At 36.5% G+C, this 22,963-nt stretch overlaps 1 protein-coding gene across 4 annotated transcripts in view; it reads right to left on the bottom strand.

Annotated features, from left to right (window-relative positions):
* The window catches only part of VWA8 (von Willebrand factor A domain containing 8), a 358,178-nt gene that overhangs the window by 235,679 nt on the left and 99,536 nt on the right, over positions 1 to 22,963 (bottom strand). For all 4 annotated transcript variants that reach the window (XR_011427808.1, XM_023621650.2, XM_023621651.2 and 1 more), the window contains 5 exons: positions 21,347 to 21,507; positions 19,127 to 19,240; positions 10,144 to 10,312; positions 8,256 to 8,333; positions 2,390 to 2,505 (listed from right to left, as the gene is read on the bottom strand). Coding sequence is in view for 3 of the 4 variants with exons in the window: in XM_023621650.2 (XP_023477418.2) it covers positions 2,390 to 2,505; positions 8,256 to 8,333; positions 10,144 to 10,312; positions 19,127 to 19,240; positions 21,347 to 21,507 (638 nt within the window). In the remaining variant the exon portion in view is untranslated. The remainder of the gene's footprint in view (positions 1 to 2,389; positions 2,506 to 8,255; positions 8,334 to 10,143; positions 10,313 to 19,126; positions 19,241 to 21,346; positions 21,508 to 22,963) is intronic.

Raw genomic sequence — 22,963 nt, 5'->3', positions numbered from 1 at the left:
CAATACACCAAACTTGTTAATTGTTTTGTTCAAATCTTTTCTAATTTGTAGAATGTATGATCTATCAGTTTCTGAAAGGAGTTAAAAATCTGTGTTTATAACTATTGTCAACTTCTCCTTGTAATTCTGAGTGTTTCTGTCATATATTTTGACACTACATTCCTTCTTAGTTGTGAGCAGTTCAGAACTATTAAATCTACTAACAGAATAGTTTCTTTGCTCAACTTCTTCATCCCCAATGATGCTTTTGGCTTTGAAGTATATTTTACCTATTGATAATATTATATCTCTTCTCTTTTTGTTAGTGTTTCCCTAGTATATCTTCTTATACCTTCACCTGGGATCTTCCTGTATCATGTTTGAGATGTGACTCTTCCAACAGCATATAATTTGGTTTTGTTCATTTTTTAAACTTCAATCAGAATCTTTCAACTAGAAAGTTTAACCTTGTGTAATGTTTGTGCTTACTTCTAACACTATATCAAGTTCTTTACATTGACTTCTTGTCTTTCTTTTTCCCTTTCATTTCTCCCCATGTTTTATTGATCAAATTTTCTCTGTTTTCTTATTTCTACCTTTACGGGATCCATTTCCATTCTTTTTTGCAGTTGCCTAAAATTTATATATGCATACTTGAACTAACAAAGTTAAAGTGATTCAATACTTCTATTCTCTTCCTGAAGAACAGAATAACCTAAGAAAGCATTCATCTCTTTTTTTAGTCTCTATATTCTCTTATTTGGTATTTCAGTTTCCCCCATTGTTAATTATTTCTCATATTAGTATTCATTTTTATTACCTTTTTTAATAACACATTTAAATTTAACAATATTTTTACCTATCTCCTTCCTCATCATTATTACTTGAATGGCAGTCTTTCCTTCTGGATTTAGCTTCCTTCTTGCTAAAATACATCTATAGCAGTTCTTTCAGCAATGTGATAAACTCAGTCTTTACTGAAAAATGTATTTAGCTAGGCAGAGACTTCTCGGGTTGATAGTCATTTTCCCTCAACAATTTCACAATCCTAGTCAATCCTTCTGGAATCTGCTGTTGCTGATCTGAAGTTGTCAATTTAATATTTGCTCCTTTGTAGTTTTTCCGGCTCAGAATTTTTAAGTTCTTCACTTTGTCTTTAACACTATGCAGTAATGTCACAACGCATGCTTGTTTTCCAAACTCTGATCACTCTTGTTTATTTCTGAGATGAATTCACATTACTTGATTTATTTTTATTTGCTTTTTTCAAATAAAGGAAACTTAAAGTTGATTCAACTACCAGGGCATATATAAAGGTCTGTAGAATGCTTTGGGTATGATTATTTCATTCTGATATATTCAAAGTATTACTTTCCCTTATGCTCAAAAATTGTTTACATTGCTTAGCATAGACTATTTACTTCTACTAACACACATCTATAACCAAGTTCTGACTAAGAAAATACTAGGTAGATAATGAATTTATTTCTGTATATATTTTCTTCAGTTCATGACCCTGAAAAATAAGCAATTAAAGCATTTTTTTCTAATTTTCACTAATCTTCTACTTAAAAAAAAAGAGAATTGTTTTTATTATTTTTCATAATTATTAGTTATTCAAAGAAAAAGATACTGGAGAGGAGCCTCATTTTAGCTGGAAATACCAGAGAGAGAATAAATTCAAGTTGCAAAACAAGGAGCTTACTTTAGTAACAAGAAAAATTGTCTATTAAACTGAAGATTTACAGATTCTCCTAAGTTGAAAATAGATTCTCTTTTAATTCCTTTAATGTATTAAGGAATGAATGGACAACAGTCATAACCACCATAAAAATAATTACCAGATCATATGAAAATGGTCTAAAAGAAATCTCTGGGCCTACTGAGCATTGTCCTTACTCTTTTCTTATTATTCTTTTAAAATACTTTCATGCAAGTGTGATTCTGTAAGAAAATTCTATAAGCCAATGTTTTCTAATCATTTCCAAGCAGGTATGAAAAATATTAGTGTAGACTGAAAAGATGTTCGTTTTGTTAAATTTGGGCAACTAGACAGTATTATCAAGCATGGAAAGTTCCAAGGCAAATTTGGGAGGCACAAAGTGTGATGCTTAAGAGCACTAGCTCAAAGGACACCTGATTCAAATCCCAAACCCACTTTTACTTATTTACTACTGTCTGACTCAAGAAACTGACTTAAATAGTTTTTTCATCTATAAAACACCTCTTAAAATTGTTGTTACACTTAAATAAGATACGTTCTAAAAACTGAACACAAGGCTGAAATAGCTACATATTCAGACCAATACTTTTTGCAGACCTGTGAGTACAGACTATCAATTAAACTTATGTTACTGTTTCAGCAAAGACCCAGAAACTTGAATTCAGTGAGAAAGGAGAATATGGTTACCTGGAAAGGCAGGCTTTAGTAACAGCACTGTGAAGATTTTCATTAGGGTACTGTGAGAGCCGACGAGAAATCCGCAGTAGCTGTCTGGTTGAAAGTGATGCTGCCAATGATTGTGCCTACCAAAAGGCAAAGACAGTCTGTTAAAAGTCTTGTTTCAACTTGCTGAAAGTCCCTTTAGATGGGTATGATAGCAGAATTCATTATTCCTGAAGGACAAGGCCAAACTTAAAATAAATATGTACTGTTAATGAATTACAAATAAAAATAAACAGAAACTAATTTACACTTAAAACATCCTTGAAGACAGTTTTAAAAAAATCTATAAAGAGTATATATCAATTAAAGCGTTTTGATTGTGATAAGTGCTGTGTATACATGTCTTTTGGAAGGGCGGAGGTTGGATAAAGGAAGGATGTTATATAATATAGGTCACACCTGACTTACAAATAGGCCTTATGTACAGTTAACTGTTTGTTCATGTTTTTTTTGCTTACCAAAGCTGAACTATTAAGATATCCTGAAAATGCTTGGAGCTTTAAGTAAAGCTATTGCTTCTGAAACAGAGAAAAGAAGTTGTGGACAATTCAGGCTGCTGACCACAGAGGTGTCAACCAGTTGGTCAGCTGAGTGGCTGCTTGCTGTTTGGAATCCTTTCCCTAAACTGTCAGTATATTTTCACATTGTTTTCTTATACTTCCCCAAATCTCATTAGTAGAGTTGCTACTATAAAACTCAGGATATGGTAATTACTGATAAATGTTTGTTGACTTGATTGAAATTATCTTGGCAGGCAGCATAAAGTAATGGTAAAGTTTATAAGCTTTGGAATCAGACAAATCAGGCTCCCATCTATTAGCTGTGTGAACTTGGCAAATTACTTAACCTCTTCAAGGCTCATCTTCAAAGTTTTCTCGTCTTTAAAATGGCAATAATAATGCCTTCATCTTTAAGGTTGTTATGAGGATTAAGTTGGAAAAAATTATTCTAAAGCATTTAGCATAGGTCAGACACATATGCATGCTCAAAAACGGCAGTAATTATTATTAAAATTCAGCCTCTGCAAAATGAAAAAATCTAACAGAGGAAGGGGATGTGACTGATACATTAGTATGAATTAAATGAATCAGATTATAACTAGCCTAAGTCCTAACTTAGATCACCTGCATTAGGAGACAGCGGTTTTTCACTGAAAACCAGAGGAAAGAAGAACTTTTGAAGCAACTAGCCCCTTGGGAGAGCTGAACAGGCCAGGGAGAAATGTCATGGAGTGATGAGGGCAGTAAAGTGGGCCTGAGCACCTGAGAGACTGGAGAAGGGGACTCTACGAAATTAACAAATGGTTCAGAAAGGAGGACGGGAGAATGTCAAAGACACACTGCATATTTGCTTGCTTCAAAGTTTCATTTAAGGTCATCTCTGTGTGTCTCAAAGAAGAAAAAGATGAATTGATTTCTCCTTCCTCATGTACTTCATAGCTCCATGAGACACTGGTCTGCTGTTATTAGTAAAGTATTTTGGCTATAACATGGGTTAAATAGTACTTTGAGGACTAGGTTAGGAGCATGATGACATAATCCATTTTTCTGTTAAAAACACATTCTAAGTTTCAAAGAATTCATTTATAAGCAAACATTTGGTTCATCCCTGTTTTCAACAAATTTGCATTCCAGACATGAAGACAATATTTAAATATAAGAAAGCATAAGTTGCAATTCAAAATAGCATATAATTTAATGTCAAAATAAGCAGAGCAGTTGACAACTGCGACAGGGGCTTAAAGTGTTCTAGTGGGCAAGAGAAATGCTATGAACAAAGACATGAAAGCAAAAGGAAGAGAAACACATGCAGAACATAAGAAAATCAGCCTAGCTTTATTAGAGGGTCCTGCTGGAAAGTTCGCTTCCAAATAACAAAGACCTGTGACTGACACTTTGAGGAGTTTGGCCTTACTCCTAAAGGTAACAGACTTTGTTATATGTAAAGTAGTAACATGATTTTAATTACTTTTTTTTTTTTTTGAGGAAGATTAGCCCTGAGCTAACATCTGCTGCCAATCCTCCTCTTTTTGCTGAGGAAGACTGTCCCTGAGCTAACATCCGTGCCCATCTTCCTCCACTTTATATGTGGGACGCCTGCCACGGCATGGCTTGCCAAGCGGTGCCATGTCCGCAGCCGGGATCCGAACTGGCGAACCCTGGGCTGCCAAAGCAGAATTTGTGCACTTAACTGCTGAGCCACCGGGCTGGCCCCTAACATGATTTTAGAAAGACCAATCTGGCAGTAGTATGTAAAGTGGTTGAAGGACAGAGAGAACTGAGACAGGAAATAGAAGCTACTTCAATAACCTGCCTATGAGAAGATAAAGTTCTATGGTAACATTATTGGTATCAAGAATGGAGAGAAGGGATCAACAAATGTTTCAACGGACTTGGCAATTGATGGAGACGAGAAAGAAGGATGGAGATGAAAAAGAAGGATGAATTGAGGATAAGATTGTTTCAGCCAGCACGATTGAAAGTATCCGAAGTTAAATATGACTTAGCAATTCTCATCCTTAGTACCTGGGACCATAAAAAATTCCTATTTTAATCATGGAAAATGTTTGGCAAATGACTCCAATAAGAGAATTCTCATAACGAGAGTCCTATTGAACCAGAAGGTGACTTTCTAGAGGACAACATAACACCGAATTCAGGCTTCACATTGCATTCCTGTGATCAGTGACAACTTTTTAAGAATCTGAAAAACGCCAGCTGTCTCAGTTGATAATATCAAAATGCTTTGCAATAATATCCAGTGTTAAAAAAAAAATCAGAATGAAGCTTTATGTCGAATCATTTAAGTGTTGAATGAAGGGTTTGGTTATCTCGGCTCTCACATTATTATCAATTAAAAATTCAGTATACTTTAATTTACGAATCCCTAATGTATTTAACATTAATAATATCAAATTTCCAGCCCCAGTTTTATCTTGTAAAAAAGAGAGTGAAGATGTGAGCACATTCCCTCAGTTACCATGGTTATACAGTTTAAGAGCACTCCTTAAGGATTTTTCATATTAGCATGATTAATAATAGTACTTCAGCTTAAAATATGAAAGTTCTGATCAGAAATTATTAAAAGTAATTTTCCTTTTTTTATTCTTGAAGAATTATTTCTTTTATGAAAATGTCACATGTTCTCAGGGAGAGAAAACTCTAGGGACAATCTGTTAATAATTGATCAATCAATTTATTCATTCATCAGACTTACGTTAAATGTCTAGTTTGTGCCAGGCACCAGGCTGGGAAATGGGAATAAAGGAATGAACGAGACCCAGCCTCAAGGAGTTCAAATACTAATTGGGGAGATAAAAAGAAACTATAAGACAGCTGCAATAGGTCAATATCGGAAGCATACGCCAAGTGTCATGAGAGCAGATTGGAGACACAGGTTACTTCTGCCTAAGGGGGCTGAGAGACCTGACAGAACAGGGAACCGAGGGACAAGCAGACAGGCAGAAGCACATTCCAGGCATCATCTAAGGCAGAGACATGGGAGTATGTGCTGGGCTTAGAAAATGGCAAGAAACAAAGTGTGGTAGAGCTGAGGGTGCTTCAAGAGAGGCTGTAGGAAATGAGGTGAAAAAAGCAGCTAGGGTCAGATGGAACTCAAAGGCAGGCTTAGCAGACTGCCCTTCAATCTACAGGCAAAGAGAATCCATCCCTTCACAGTTTTAAAGAAAGCGAAGAACTTACAAAATGGACTTGGGAAAGATCACTCCTGGGCCAATTATGAAAGATTCACTCATTCATTTATTTAACAGAGATTTACTGAACACCTGCTATGTAGCAGGCAAAGTTCCAGATGCTGAGGATACAGGAGGGACCAAAACAAACAAAAACCCTGCCATGCCAGAAGTAAAATCCAAGTGAAGAAAGATAGACAACAAAAAATTAAGTGAGTAAACCATTATTATGTCAACAGGTAATAAGCCCTATGGGGGCCGGTCCCATGGCTGAGTGGTTAAGTTCGTGCATTCTGCTTCAGCGGTCCAGGGTGCCACTAGTTTGAACCTTGGACATGGACCTAGCACTGCTCATCAAGCCACACTGAGGCAGCATCCCACATAGCAGAACTAGAAGGACCTACAACTAAAATATACAACTATGTGCTGGGAGGCTTTGGGGAGAAGAAGAAAAAAAAAGTTCTATGAAGAAGCTTAAAAGCAGAAAGAAAGAAAGGAATGAAATGGGAAGGAAATGTGATTCTAAACAGAGTGCTTTAGGAAGATCTCACTAAAAAGGTGACATCTGAGCAAATCCAGAAGGGGTGAGGAAGCAACCATGCAGCTACCTGAGGATGAGCAATCTAGGCAAAGGAAACACCAATTGCAAAGGCTCTGCGGCAGGCACAACAAAGAGAACAGTGTAGCTGAAAAGAATGATTAAGGGTGAGAGCAGTTGGAGATGAGGTTTCAGAGGTAATTAACAGGGAGCCTGTGACAGCTGGAACATGGCCCTTCCCAAAGATATCCACATCCTAATCCCTGGAATCTGTGAGTTTTACCTTACATGGCAAAGCTGACTACAGGTACGATTAGGCTGAAGATTTCAAGATGAAGATGTTATCCTGGATTATCTGGGTGGGCCCTAAACGCAATCACGTATATCCCTGTAAGAGGGAGACAGAGGGAGAACTGACACAGACGCACCGAAGAGAGGGTGATGTGAAGATGGAGGCTGAGGTTAAAGTGACAAGATCACAAATCAAGGCATGCGGGCAGCCACCAGAAATCGGAAGAGGCAAGGAATGGATTCTCCCCTCGGCCTCTGAGCAAGTGTCACTCTGCTGACAACTTGGTTTCAACTCACTGATACCCATTCCAAACTATGACATTCAGAACTATGAGAAAGTAAATTTCTCTTGTCATAAACCACTAGTTTTGTTCCAACAGCCACAAGAAAATAATACAGGGCCTTATGAGGAATGAATTATTGGTGTAAATGGCAGTCAAGAGGAAATAATATTCTAGGAGAAAGATTATGAAATCCAACACTAGGACAATTACTGACATAGATAAGAGAACAGGTAAGACATGAAGATGCTAAACTGAGATTTGCTTTCAGGTTAAATGGAGATGGCAGGAAGCAAGGAATCAACAGTGATGTCAAGACTTCTAATTTAGGTAATTTGGTAGACAGATTATTTACAAAGTCAGGAAATTAAATAAGGAATAGGAATAGACTTAAAGGAGAAAGATAGTTTAGCTGTATAAGGTATGGTGACTATACAGTGATCACAGAGTATCCAGTTACGAAGTGAAAGAAACTAACATTCATTAAGCATCTACTAAGGAGGATATTCGTCATGTATCTTCACGTTTAATCACTGCAACCTCTTTATGAGGTAGATGGCACTTCCCATTTTACAGATGAGAACACTGAGACCCACAGTGTAAAGACAGTGACACCCTTGATCTTTCCAACATACCATCCCAGAATGGAAATACAATTAAAAATAGAGCATCAATGAGAAAAGAGAAGTTAGAAGCTGAAGATAAAGATGTAGGCATTAACGCAGAGGTGACATTTGAAGCAATAAGGACACAAGAGATTGCTTAGCATAAGAGACGGAGGGCAGAGCCAAACCCTGAGAAACACCAAGTACTCCTGTAGAGCTAAAAGTTGCTTTCTATGACATCAGCCATGAGGAACTGGAAGAAATGCTAAAATCACTGAAAGAGTAAAATATACACGTTGTACAAAGCATAACATAAGGGATAAACACCAGCTTGAAAAATGGATTTTAAAGCACTGAACTCTAAGAACATAAAGCAGCAGCATGTCAACAATAGAAAATTCTGTGGGAAAAAGCCCAGACTTACTGTTGGATCCTGTGTCTCTCTGAGTTTGTGTGTAAACAATAACAATTTGTCCAAAGCTTCCTGAGGTATATTTGGAACCTATTTTATGAGAGAATTGAGGAAAGACAGAAAGAATAAATTGGGATATTTGATCAATCAACCAGAAATTATGGCTATTTAGCAAACAATATTAGAATTACATTTTAGAAAGTCCTTGATTATAGGTAACATGTTTAACTCACGGATAAATTTGCTTATTCATCTTCTCAGGAAACAGTTAAGCCTCTGCTTTCTCTTTAAGAATCAAGTAATCAAAACCAAGCTACCCGTCTCCATATACAGTTCAATCCCCAGGATAAAAGTGAAAGGAGCCACTAATTCAATTAAAAACTGGCTTTTATAGAGTTCCCATAAAAAACTTTTCATATATTATCACTTCCTTTTTTGTTAGCTTCAGTATGATATTTTAAACTCTAATTCAAGCATTTTCTTACTGAAACCAAACTCCTTCATTTAGTAGTAATCTTACACATGTCTACTAAGTAATGTAAGGTATCCTTGTATAAAAAACGGATCTCAAGCTGTCCATTTTTGCAGGACTTTTAAACCACGTACCTGAGGGGTATGATCAACTTATCAATGAGCTCTGAAGAACAGTTGCTCAAATAACACACATTGACTGCTTTTAACTATAACCATTGTAATCTAATTAAATACTGATTTGAACTGAATTATAAGAAATTTTTACTTAATAACAAATTTAAATTTTCTAAAAGATCAGAAAGAGATGTTAGACCAATGGTATAATGTGACCATTTCAGAAGTAAATCACTCAGGATTTTTTTGTCATTTAAGTGATTGGAACCTTTAGAAACTCTAAGTTCTATTCAGTACATACTTTATCTCATTTATTCTTTAAATCAATCCTGCGATGTAAGAAGTACTATTACCCTCATCTTCAGATGAAGAAACTATGGTTGAGTAATTTATCCAAGATCTGGAAGCTAGCAAGTAGTGGATGTGGCATTTAATGGCAAGCTGTTTGACTTTAAAGTCAATACATTTATCCACAGTCATGTTCACGACAAGATTTAAAATTAATCAGTTCATTCTGATATTTCAAAGGTGATGAGTGCATGTATGTAAAAAGTTAATTATCAATGATCTAGAACAACACTGTCCAACAGAACTTTCTATAATGATGGAAACGCTCTTTGTCTATGCTGTCTAATATGGTAGCCAAAAGCCTCCGTGTGCCTACTGATCATTTGAAATGACTAAGAAAACGAATTTTAAAATTTTATTTAATGTGGCTAGTGCTACTACATTGAATAGTGCAGTTCTAGAACTCCCAAAGTGCTAAACGCAATGCTTGCTTAATGCAGATGTTGAAGAATGGATTACATACACCACAAGCCACCAGACAACTAATTAGGTAAGTAGAGGATATATTACAGTCCTGAGGGGACCAGGACTACTTAGTATTTTCTACAAAATCTAAGGAGCTAAAATATATTTGACCTCCCTTTATAGAAGGAACTGAAAATAGTCGCCTTTGGCTGAATATAAAAGAAAAAGGAATCCCCAAACTGAGGAAAGAGGAGAGCCAGCCTACATCCATGGTTCTCAAATTATAGTTCCCAGACCAGGAGCATCAGCATCACCTGAGAACTTTAGAAAGGCAAATTCTCACGTACCATCCCAGACCTACTGACTCAGCAATCTGCATTTTACTGAGCCCTCCAGATGATTCTGAAAAACGTTAAAGTTTGAGAACCATTATATGAAGATATTTGTGAGTAAATAGGGAGAAAAAGCCAAAAACATCCAACTCTGCTCCAGCAGATGTCAGAGTGCCTCCAAAAGAGAACGGCTGAAGGCAATAGGCTAAAGCTGGCTTCACTCTTACCATTTCCTTAATCACTTGGATTTCTTCACTTTTGACAAGTGGTTTCATGTAATGGAAAAAGAACATGGTTAAGAATTCTGGTCCCAGCCACTGCTGTGTTGTACTTCCAATAACGGGGGGTTCTGCCAAGGCAATGATTCTGAAGGAGGGGTGGACAGGAAAAATGGATCTAAAAGGGAAAAGAAAAAAAAATAACATACCCTTTCACGTTAGAAACTAGGTCATGGTAGCTAAAGCCTAGGCAAAGATAAACCTATCATACTGTTAATATAGTCAAAGCTACTATCCAAAGAACAAGCTTTGAAAAAAGTCAGGACATTTTAAGAACCTAATATTAAAACAAAACATGAATCATCTACTGCTGATATATGATGTACCATATCCACTGATGAAACTCTATCCCTGGCACAAACCACTGTTTTGGACATGTTGTTATGGCTACAATAAATTTTCTCCATAGTCCCTTGAAACAAAATCCCATCCAGTTCATATTCATTACATAGGTCCCCTTTCCTTATTCAAATTCCCCTCAAAATCTTCTGTCTTGCAAGAAACCCACTCTATGTCAATCATAGAAAGACCAAGGAGTATAATTCAAAATGAGGAGACTTTTTACAATACAGAAAATTTAAGCAGCATAAGGGGATGGATTAAGTTTAAAATTTGGATTTACAATAAGAATACTTAGGTCTTAAAGAGGTAGAGAAAAATTGAACTTTTATATAATCCACTCTTTTGTCATTTTATAGGAAACATCATGATTTTTAAAGTGATCTCTTTTATAATCTCTGCTAGGGAACCTGAGGATGTAAATATTCTAGGACCCATAGAGGAATAAGGGAAGACTTCTCATGGTTTGTAAAATGACTTGAATAGTTTTTGGAGAAGAGACTAGAAATCCCTTATTATGATCTAATCATGTGGGAACATTGTCAGTTTTTATCAATTCTACTCAAAAGCTCAGGGAAATATATCTCTAGAGGGTAATATCATCGTTGCTAAGAGAAAGGAGAGATGAAACTCAAATACCTGCCAAGATCTTCACCAAAACAAAAATACAGGTACATAACGGGCACTTCTCCAGAAATGGATTATCCATTGCCAATAACTATTACAACAGAACTCAATAGTTAAGTGATTAGGCAGCAAGAATATCAGGAGGTAGGATATGGTATGTGTGGAGAGAATCAGATAAGTACTCAGAAGATTTAAGATATGAAAAAGTCTCCCAATACAATGGGTAGGTCCAGTGAGTCCCTAACTGCAGGATCTACAGTTTTAGAGGCCAAACCACAATTTGTAAGCCAAGGAAAAGCAATCTTTAGAAATAGTCATATGAAAGGTCTGGATGAATACATAAAAGCTACCAGACAGCATTTCATTTCTCCAGGTAGGGAAAAAAGACAATTTACAGATGTTCAAGAAGGGCATGGGGATGATGTGTCCAAAGGAGTTGTTCTAGAAAAGAGGGAAGGACAACAACATAAACAAGCCACCGAAGGCCTGAGGATAGCATGATCACTCAGGATTGCTAGTAATTAGATCGTCACATTACAGAATCTGGACACAGAAAATTCTGGAATCTGAAAGCTAAAAGGGAAGGTTATTCCATTTTCTATTTCTGCTAAGTGGTTTGCTATAATCTAGAAAACTCTGCTTCACGGCCCAGCAACAGATGTTGGATTCATCCTTGATCCTCCTCTCTCCTAGTTGGGAGAAAAGAAGGTGGGAGAGACACAGCCTGCTTTGACTGCACAAAATTAAAGCTGCAGATGTAGTTTCTCAATAAAGACAGTGAGGGATACTAAATCAGGGAGTAAACAATGCCAAAATCCAACAAACAAGCCAAAAGGGGAAGTCCAATTTACGTCCTTAAACCAACAGTTCAGGAAACAGGTAGTACAGCTGAGCTGTAAAGCTAGGACTAGAAGAGCAATTAACAGGAGAGCAAGCTAGGTGGTTCAAATTTAAATGGGGTGATGGTCATTGCTTAGGACATATATTGTCTGTGGCTTGCTTTCTGGTACTGACTCTAGGAGGGTACCTGAGTGACCTGACCCAATTTAAAGGGGGCAGTTTCTGAAAGTTGATGAGGTAGGCAGAGAAGTGTACATCGACTATAAAACAGTCATCAAACTATTGAAAAACAAGATGAGAAGGATCTTTTTTGTATGCTAGGTTCTCCCCAAAGGCTTCCTTACATATGAATAGGTCATATGGAAAGTCATTTCCTGATAATGTAGGTTCTTCAACTCTGCAAGTTAGAGAACAGAGCACTCCTGAGGATGTGCCATGTACTTTGGGTGATTGACATATTGGTGGGTAATGCAATGGCTGAAGAAGTGGTAAGTAATTGAGAATTAGGAAACAAGCACTATTAAAATTTAAAATCAAGGATAACTTTAATTTTACCAGAATTTAACAACAAATAACAAATGAAAGTCAAAGTATGGCTTAACTTCAGATAAATAGATATTACTTCTTAAAGATTAAAGATTTAAGAAGCAAAAAGATCTTTTAAAAAGATTTAAAAACAAAAATATCATGGTCAATATGTGTGTTTAGGGGGTATAGTTTTTTAAGAGTACCTTCCAAAGCTTCTCAACAATAAAAAGCAATTAATTACTTAGATACACAAAATAATGATGCTGAGCAAAAGAAGACAGACCAAAAAGAGTACATACTGTGTGATTCCATTTATATAAAACTCCAGAAAATACATGCTACAGGTGCTGGCCCCATGGCCTAGTGGTTAAGTTTGGTGCAGTCCACTTCAGCAGTTGGGGGTCAGTTCCTGGGCACGGACCTACACCACTTGGCAGCAGCCAGGCTGTGGCAGTGACCCACATACATGTTAGAGGAAGACTGGCACAGATGTTAGCTCAGCGCAAATCTCTCTCAAGCAAAAAGAGGAAGATTGGCAACAGACGTTAGCTCAGAGCAAATCCTCCTCAGCAAAATATACTATATATATTTTTTTTAAAAAAAAACAAAAAAAGAAAATATAAGCTACATAGAGTAACCAGAAGTAGTTTCCTAGGGGTTGCAGAGGAGGGTGAGAAGGGAGAGGAAGGAGGGATTACAAAGGAATCTGAGGATAGTTTGGGGGTCATAGATGTATTCATTATCTTGATTGTAGTGATGGTTTCATAGGTATATATAAATAACAAAAATTATCGAACTGAAAAAAAATTATCAAACTGTACACTCTAAATATGCAGTTTACAGGGCCAGCCCTGTGGCCGAGTGGTTAAATTTGCCCGCTCCACTGTGGCGGCCCAGGGTTCGGATCCTGGGCGCGGACATGGCACCGCTCGTCAGGCCACATTGAGGCGGCGTCCCACATGCCACAACTGGAAGGACCTGCAACTAAGATATACAACTATGTACCAGGGGGGATTCGGGGAGACAAAGCAGAAAAAAAAAAAAAAACATTGGCCACAGTTGTTAGCTCAGGCGCCAATCTTTAAGAAAAAAAATAAATATGCAGTTTATTACATCAATTATACCTCAACAAAGTTACTAATAAAACGAAAAAGAAAGACTGCAATAAATCCAACATTTTGAAGGAAATTATACAGTACATTTTTGTCAAATCTGTATATTAAGAAACTTGAAAGAATGATATGGAAGGTTTCTATAAAGATATTGATCATGAACCAGAAGAGGATTTTGTAACTGGCCTTCCATACTGTAACACTAATATTCCAATTCAGACCTAGAGGTTATGCAGTTCTGTACACAGCCCACATTTCTTCTTTTTTTCTATGCAATGTAGTAAACTGCATGGACACATTCCTTACTGATCTTTATACTACACAAAGTAATACTTGGAAGAGAGAAGATGCTAAAATAAATAAATGCATTGCTACTGTTAATAATCATAACTGCAAGAAACTTTGGAAGACCTTTGGTGTCAGGGACAAAACAAAGGTAAGTGATACAAACTGAAAATAATGGTTTCCTACCCAAAAGCAGAGCAGCCACCCTAATGGTCTTGAATGAATTTGTGAGAGAAGGTGCATTCTCTGTATCAAAAAGACAAGACCAATACACAACATTAAGTAATGAGACCCTTACAGGCACAGAGCTTAAAACTATTCCTTGACCACAAAAATGTTTAAGATTATTTTTCAAAATCAGAATTTGCTTAAGGCTCTCTGTTTTGAGATCAAACACAAAGACCTGGGCATAAAATCCTGGATCTACCTTGAATTTTGTTAAAAGTTTATATGGCCTAATTTGCTAGCAAGGAGATACTGAGGTTTCTGGGCAGGCAGGAGAGAGTGCTTGGATCCTAACTGTCTTCAAACATAAGGGTAAGAATAAAAGGGTCCTAAGAATCTTACTGATCAAGAATCTTCCCAATGTCCAGTTATAGTTCACCACTGATCAATAAAAGCTGAGAGATTATAAACTGTGTTCAATGTTCGATCACAATCAATAAACATAAAATATTCAACAAAAAATGCAAAGCCATTAGAGTATATAATACTACAACTGAGACTAGTCCACTAATCTGTATCATTTCCCTGGGATAACCAAAAGTCTTTTCTTGGCAAAATAAACTATTAGTAACTCACTATTTTCTCAAGAAAAATCTTACCTCCCTCATCTATGCTCTGACCAACGGCAGGAAGGGACAAACTTAGCAGCCTATAGTATTTATTCTCTCCCTTTCCCCAGAGAAGTTTTTCTCATCAAAGGAAGCAGTTCTATTTTGGTCCTTACTTCCTGTGAGAAATGCAGGGATGGTGTCTGATGTGTGTGGCCATAATGCTATTTCTAACCATCATGTCCACAGTATTTCTGGTGTCTTGCAAACATGAGAAGGAAAGTCTCTAAAATTTCTTAAGCCATTTCCAAAGGCATATTAGCCATGTGATTACCTACAAAGAATGTAAAAGCTTGCAGAGCCCTCTAGAAATGATCAAGGGATAGCATCTTGGTGAAAGTTTGGCAAAGGAGTCAAATATAATGTTTAGAAATTGGGTTTCACTCTATGAAGTTGAGAGGTTTGGTAACCCATTGCTAGCAGCTGTTAATTATGAGATGCTATGGTATCAGACTTGTCATTAAAAGGCATGTATTCCTAATTAGTAGGTTCATAAAAGGAAACATTGCCAGAGGTCATCTAAAACCAGATTAATAGAATTATCTTTACTTTGAGTTTCCTAGAAGTTATCCTAGGTTACGATTTATTCACTCATTCAAAAACATTCACTAAGTGGTCTGCTACGTGCCAGGCATTGTGACATTAGAAACAAAGACATGAAGTACAGAGCAAGACAGAGTCCTGAAAACATTAAAGTCTTAGGCTCCAGTTATTTCCTGAGGCCCTACTGCATCCTTGACTTTCCTTTGAACATGTGAGATACCACTAAGTTCCTTTGTGCAACAATTTAAGGGTTTTTTTGGTTACTTGTAAAAAAAAAGGAGCCCTTGCAAACACAAATGTGAAAATTGTTCCTATCTGAAAGCCAAACAGGTATCTAAATTTACCACATTGGGTCTAGAGGCAAAGAAGCTCTTAAATCTGCCGTCCTTTCATTCTACCTCTGATCTCTTTACTCTATCTCAAAATCCCCCACGAGGAAACAAAACACTAATACCTGAGTTTGTCTAAAGACTATCAGAAATAATAATCACTTTGATAAACTCCGGTTCTGTGATTAGGTACAGAAATGAAAAGGACAGACCACTTGGGTTATGAGATTCTAATCTGCAGTTCCAATGCTAATGCCAAGAGTGATGGATTAGTTATGGACAGCATATAGAATCAAGCCCTGCTAGATAATGGATCGTATTACTTACAAGAACAACTCATGAAATAAATTAAATTCCTCACCGAGTACAAATTTCCTGCTTTTTATGCTGTGCTACGCCTTTTTAGTCAAGGTGCCAGCTCTCTATCCAATAAACACAGCCTTGAAAGAAATACTATCAGTTGCTTAAAGAAAGAATCTAACCTATTATAACCTAATATAACCCTAAAAGAGAACATATTTATTCCCAGAAAGACAAAAGTGGGCTACAAAATTTATCCTAGGTTAACCAGGAAAAAGGTAAAGACATTTGCCAACAAGCCATATCATCAGAGTAAAGCAGACTGTGATAAAATGACTATGTTTAACAACAAAATAAAGAGAAAACCTGTTTGAAATGTAAGAAAATAGTGTGTTGCTCAGGTAAAAAAAAAAAAGGAGGACTACTGATAAGAAAAGGAATTAGACTTTCAACTGGTAGAAATATTTCAGACAGAGAGGAGAATCCACTGTTAGACACCACGCCTCTGAAAAGTCAATGAAGTTCTGAGAAATTGTCAGAATGTAAGAAAGAAAAGAAAATTAGAAGTTCAGCTCAGGAGTTTCAACATCTAACGAAATTTGCAGAAAGGGAGATCAGAGGCAACAGGGAAGCGGAAGTGGAGAGAGATGGAGGATGACACACGAGCTACAGGTAGAAGAACAAGCCCAGACCAGGCCAAGTCAGAACACACCATGAGAGGAAGGCGAGATCGCAGAACACCTGACGTGCCTGAATGTGCTGAGAGGAGACCTGGACAACAGAGGACGTGTTTGCGATGAAAAAAATGACAAATATATAGAAAACAGGGTCACTTCCTCCTCTCTGTTCCCGTATTATTATTGTACAGATCTCTATTCTAATATTTAAAGGCTGCACTGTAACTTTTTATTTATATATATGCTTCTCTTCATATGTAGGCAATTATTAACTTTAGGAAAAAGAAAACACAGGCAAGAAAGGGAAAACAACTGTAGTTTACTGAATGACTCAGCTGTGCATAGTACTTATGCTGTGATAATAACATAAACATTGAATAAAGTTCTAAACAAAATTATTACATAACTATTTAGGAAGAATGGGAGACAGGACGTATGTATGTGTAGCGGGAAGACGGGTAGTGAAAGAGAGCTAAACTTTAATTTTCTACAGTAGAAAATCAATAGATAATGCCTAACATTGAAAAATAAATCAAGAAATATCAATGAAGGTATATTGTTTAATGATATAGAGGTAAACACCAAAAGAAACAGTTAAGAGTTGAAAGTGGTAGCCTCTGGGGAGGAGCAAATGGGAAAGAATCCCAGAACAGATGACAGAGGATTGGTAATTTTCATAAAAAGGCCTTGAAACACTATCTGGCTCAAGTTTCACGCATGTTTAACAATAATAAATTCAAAGGAAAATAAAAATAAGTGAAGGAAATCACAGAGTGCTATGACCTGTCTCTATCTACTGAGTGATCTCTGAAGATAGAATGGAGCCTCGGTTATATTCACAGGAGAGATGAAAATCGATCGAGATGAAGAGGGAACACTTACCATTCTGAGTCAAACCCTGAACATGATGCTCAAGGCCACCCTGTTCCTAAAAGTGTTTTCCTTTGTAAAACTGCTTGTGACCATTAGGGAGAACTTTGAGACTTTTCACAGAAAAGGGTTGTCATTTCCTGGTCATTTGGCTACAAATACAATGCTTCTGAAGTCCTTAGGGAAACCGACAGGCAGGCCGGCTGAGAGCTACTGCCCAATTGCTTTGACTCATCTCCTTCGTAATGGAACAGACAGATGATCCACATGCAAATAACATACAAAAGCTGAATGTTATAAACCGAGGATATGAAATGAGAGGGATCTTTATAACCTGCTGCCCTACTTACTGGGCTAGAGGAATTTGATGATATGCACCTCAGAACCATAAACAGCTGTGTAATCAAGTGAATTTTTTAATAAATTATACAGAGATAGTCAGGAATTTAACATTTCCTTTCTATGAAAAAATTTCAAGGAAATTTTTAAACAAAACTCTCCTTAAAACATAAATACAATAAGAAATACACTTAATTATCATTTGTAAGATTTTAATGTTTTAAATATGGCAGCAAATCCTTTGAGGGGATGGGAAGCTTCAATTAAATAAAGTCAGATTAAGGGACTAGGAATTCCCCAAGGTAACAATCTCTAATTACATCAAAATATCCATGAAAATATAATGAGACAGAAAATAACTTATATTTGCCAAACCTCCTCTAAGGAAAAGTATAGTACGTAGCTGAAAGAAATATTTTCCTTCAAAGTTTTTATTCTGAAATTTTTCAAACCTATAGAAAATTGAAAGAATAGACTATGAACAGCCATACATCCTTCACCTAGATTTCACCAATTGTTAAGATTTTACCACATTTGTGTTCTTGCTCTCACTTGCTCTTTCTCTCCATGTGGTGTATGTGAGTTTGCATACACATATACATGTCTTTTTTCCCAAGAAACATTTGGAAATTGTAGACATCTTTTTACTTTATCCCTTAAATATCTCAGCATGCCTAAGAACAGGAATAGTCTTCTTCATAACCACAACACTATGATACCTAAGAAAATTAATATTAATTCAATATTACGTAAAATATATAGTCCTATTTAAACTTTTCCAATTGTCCTGAAAGTGTCTTTTATGGTTGTTTTAAATTTGCGGGCTGATCCAGGATCCAATTAAGTCTCAAGCATTGCATTTGGTTGTTAGTCTCTGAAAGGAATGTTTAAATAAGTCAGAAAGGGTAATCCTGCGTCAGGTGGCACACTCCAGGAATAACTGATGACTTCTTAGCAGGGTGGGCCAAGTTAATTGTGAGGCTTTTCTTTTCGGTTTTTGGTTGTTTTTTTTCTGAACGGATACAAAGTACAGGCCAAAACTGAACTGCTAGGACAACAGAAGAAAGATTACCTTCTTGAAACTAATGTTCTTATAAAATGTTAAAATACTTATGTAAAAGCACAGCTAAGAGTGCAGAGTACATGTTGGATAGCGACCTCCCGTTTTAAGAAGTGCCTAACTATGAGCATGACCAGGACACCAAATTATTGAGTTGTTCAAAGTTATCTTGACTTGACCCTAGGTTTAGGAGAATAAGAAAAAGAAGGTATCTAGAAACCAAGAGTAAGAGCAGTGTACCCAAAATTACCTCTCCCGCAGCTGCTCATCAGATACTTGCAGCTCCTCTTTCAAACGCATGTACCTGTCTTCTCTCAGCAGCCGAGAGCCATCATAGAGGCTTAGCTCTCGATCATGGATCAACCTAATGGGACAGGGGAAAGTCAGCAAATGAATTAAAAGAGTTTTGAATGCTGAAGTTATTTGAGGTAGAAATCAGTCAATTAACATTTTAATCATGTCTATTATTACTGGCAATTGAGTCTAACAATTTTATTAGATGCACTTTTCAAAATTTCAAGTTGGCTAGTGCTGTTATAGCTGGAAAAACTGTTGGTTTCTGTACGGCAGGGCAGTAGTCATGGATAGCTGGATGTAGATAGGGAGGAGTGACACAAGGAGGAGCTGGAAAGGGGAAGGAAGGGACAAATGAAAAGAAATAGCTGAATGAGTGACTCAGGATAACCATGAGTCACTTCATTAACAAGGCAGGTGGCACATACTCCCTTGAGTATAATGTAACTCTTTGAGGGATAGTATTACCGAAATATTTCTATCTTTGTAGTTACAGGGTTTAAAATATCAAGTCCTCACAATGAAACTACTGCTATTTCATATATATATATGACCTAACTGTCCACAGCACAAATACCATTGTCTTCCAGATGTTGCAGAGGTTGAAAAGTACTGTTCTAGATCTTACACCAACCCCTAAGTCTCTTGATGCCCACGTCACAGTTGCCGCACAAAAGCTCGCTCAGTAAGCACTGAGGGGAACGGAGACTGCATAAGGCAGAGGTGAGGAGCATGGGCAGTGCAGTCAGTCAGATCTGGGTTCAAATCCAGCTCTGCACTTTATTAGCTGAATGACTGGGGAGGACAACTACTTCATCTCCCTAAACTTTTATCTTTTATAAAACTAGGGCAATAATACAAACCTCATAATAGTGCTGTGAAAATTAAACAGCTGATGTAAGGCAGATGCTTATATAGTTGTTCTCAATCTTGGCTGCACATTAGAATCTCCTGGGAAGGGTTTAAGAATTCCAGTTTTCAGGTTTCACCATGGATCAACTACATCAGAATTTGAGGAGGTGGAGCCCAGGCATCGGTTACTTTTAAGCCCCACTCTCACAAGCTGACTCCCAAGGTTGAGAATCTGAGAAGCACTGGCTTAGCACAATGCCCAGTAAAGAGTAAGAACTCCATTAATAGCTCCTGCTACTACTACTACTTGGTCTAACAGACAAGAGATAACCAATAAAAGGGGGGAGTACTATTTTGTTTGCATCTGCGTTTGTTTAGAAGAGAAAACTATTGTAAATCCATGGAATGTTTACGGTAAATCACTGAAAGTTAGTGACTGTTATTTGTAACTGCTCTCAAATCTACTCAAGATCAACACAATGTTTTTGGAATCTTTAATTATACTTAGCATCTGCATCTTGTCAAGGACAAAAAACTCTGAATGGTTAGTTGGGGAAAGGGATTATTCCGCTTATTTGAACTTTCCTGATAAGTCAAAGTTAAAAACCAAATGTCTACAAGTGATATAATCAAGAAGTAACAACAACAAACAAAATTTCAGTATCATTAATCTCCCAAAATGACAAAGGATGGGAATATTTTCCATGAAAGTTATACATGAAGACTTCTTTTAAATTCTAGAAAAGTTAATTAGGAATGTGTAGCTATTTTCCCCACCTAAACTGAAACAAGAAAAAAACAGTTACACAAACGTTCACGTTTGCAAACACAAGTGAGCTTTCTTAGCCTATATAAAACATAATCAAAGAATTACACATTTTATATAAGGAATTAAATTTTCTCTCTCAAAAATAAAATTACAACAAGATCAGCCAATAATTTAGAGCTATGACTCATAAGAAGTTTGTAAACAGTGAAACTGTGACTCTGACAAACTGTAGAAACTTCAGCTGTGTGACTTGTTGCATGCATCCATCAGCATGCATAAAGTCTTTCAACCTAAAAGTTTTACAACCTAGAAGTTTTTTTTTTTCAGGTCTTACACACAGAATTTTGCTATGGCAGAGGCTTTTCCCAAAATGCTCATTATTTGAAGTTTTACTGTACTGTCTTTACAACAGTAAAAAAAATCTGCTGTTTTACTTGGATATAGAATTATAAGTTTCTCAGGATCTATGCAACCCAGTTTAAAAAAGAAGCCTGGCAGAGATCCACATCTACTGTCTATGTGGCGTGTTTTTTTGGATGTGTGACTCATACAAACCTTTGCAATACAGCAAGTGTGCCCACGTTGACCCGGTGAATGCCATCCAAGAGGACTAGCTTTCCTTCCAGAGCAGCATTTACAAGTGGTGAGGACCGCCAGGCAGTGTCTCCATTTGGAAGAGTGTATCTCTGCTGCAGCAAATCACGCGCTGTCATATCCTAAAACCAATCCCCACCACCCACCAAAGAAAATGCGGAATTAATTTTTTATGAAATAGATGGCAGCTTATTTAGCTTTACAGTTACCTTTCTCTGAATATAACATTCTGTACAACAAGTGGGAAGTTATCTTCTCCAATCCACCAAAGAGAAAAATATTCAGAAGCTTTTCTTGGTCATTTGAGTTTTTTTCCTATTACTCATTCACATAAGAGAGTAACAGTGAGGGTTTTTTTCACCTTTTTATTTAGCATTTTCTCCTTTTTAAAATGTTCATTTGGTATCTACACAGATGATGGCAGTAATTCCACCTGAACTTAATGGAATTTAACTTAATCAGCTTTACTCCTGCAGGCATCAAAATATGTAGATTCCTCTTTAAGAATTAGAAGCCACACAAACTCTATGGGCAGAGACGCTTACCAATAATGTGCATTTTCTTGCAGTTGATTAATTATCCTGAAAACTCATGCTAGGAACAAACACAGTGACTTGTTATATTTAAAGACGCCTGAAAATGGAGGAAACTGAGGACAGTCATCAGATGAGGTACAGAATTGCCAAACAATAGCATGGCACTTATAAGCAATTTTTTAAAGCACAATGTGCTACCACTAAAATAGTGTAACAGATCTAAGCAAACTATTAATAGCAGTGGAATATTAAAGTTATCTACTGTAAAGAAATGGTGTCATAAAATATGAACAATTTTTTCTTACATGCATTAAAGTTGAAGATGATAGTTTCTTTTCTGCTATCACCTTCAGATAAATTTTGTCCTACTTATATTAAACAAAAGTTAAATGTTTACATTCTATTTTATCCAAAAATTTAAAGTCTTATGTAAATTCTTTGAAACCCAACTCCAAGTTTTAATCAGACAGAAAACTGCCATAATGAATTCGCTTATATTCACAATGGCAACAAATCCGTATTGATAGCAAAATAAAATGTAAGTCTTAATTATTTCAATGTTCTCACTATCAAAACAGTACTGACTTACAAAGTATGAATAGACTTACAATGAATCATAAAGACACTTGAGAAACAATAATATTCAAATTCAGCAAGTTTCCATAGTCCTAAAGGGCTGGCTTTGGTATATTCTCAAAATTTGGCTTAACTCATTAATTATATTTAATTCTTCAATTGTGAATTTTAAATTCTATGCAAACTATAAGAGTATGTCATTCTAAGCTGCCAATGACGGTTACAGCTAAAACTAAATTTATCACCATCATCAGTATTTATTAAGATGGTTCATGGTGAGAATGAGCTCATTCCCACTCATAGCTGTGCTATAGAACAGGAAATGGATTACTCTACAAGAAAAATAGGATACATCAAAATAAATATTTGTGGGTCATTTTCATAATCAAAGTATGAAAAAATCAAGTATGCATATATTCATATATGTGTGTATATATACACACACACATATATATACATATGCACA

Source organism: Equus caballus, chromosome 17, assembly GCF_041296265.1.
Source record: "Equus caballus isolate H_3958 breed thoroughbred chromosome 17, TB-T2T, whole genome shotgun sequence".
Taxonomy (NCBI): domain Eukaryota; kingdom Metazoa; phylum Chordata; class Mammalia; order Perissodactyla; family Equidae; genus Equus; species Equus caballus.
The sequence above is the reverse complement of the archived record's forward strand: the minus strand, read 5'-3'. Positions and strand labels throughout refer to the sequence as shown.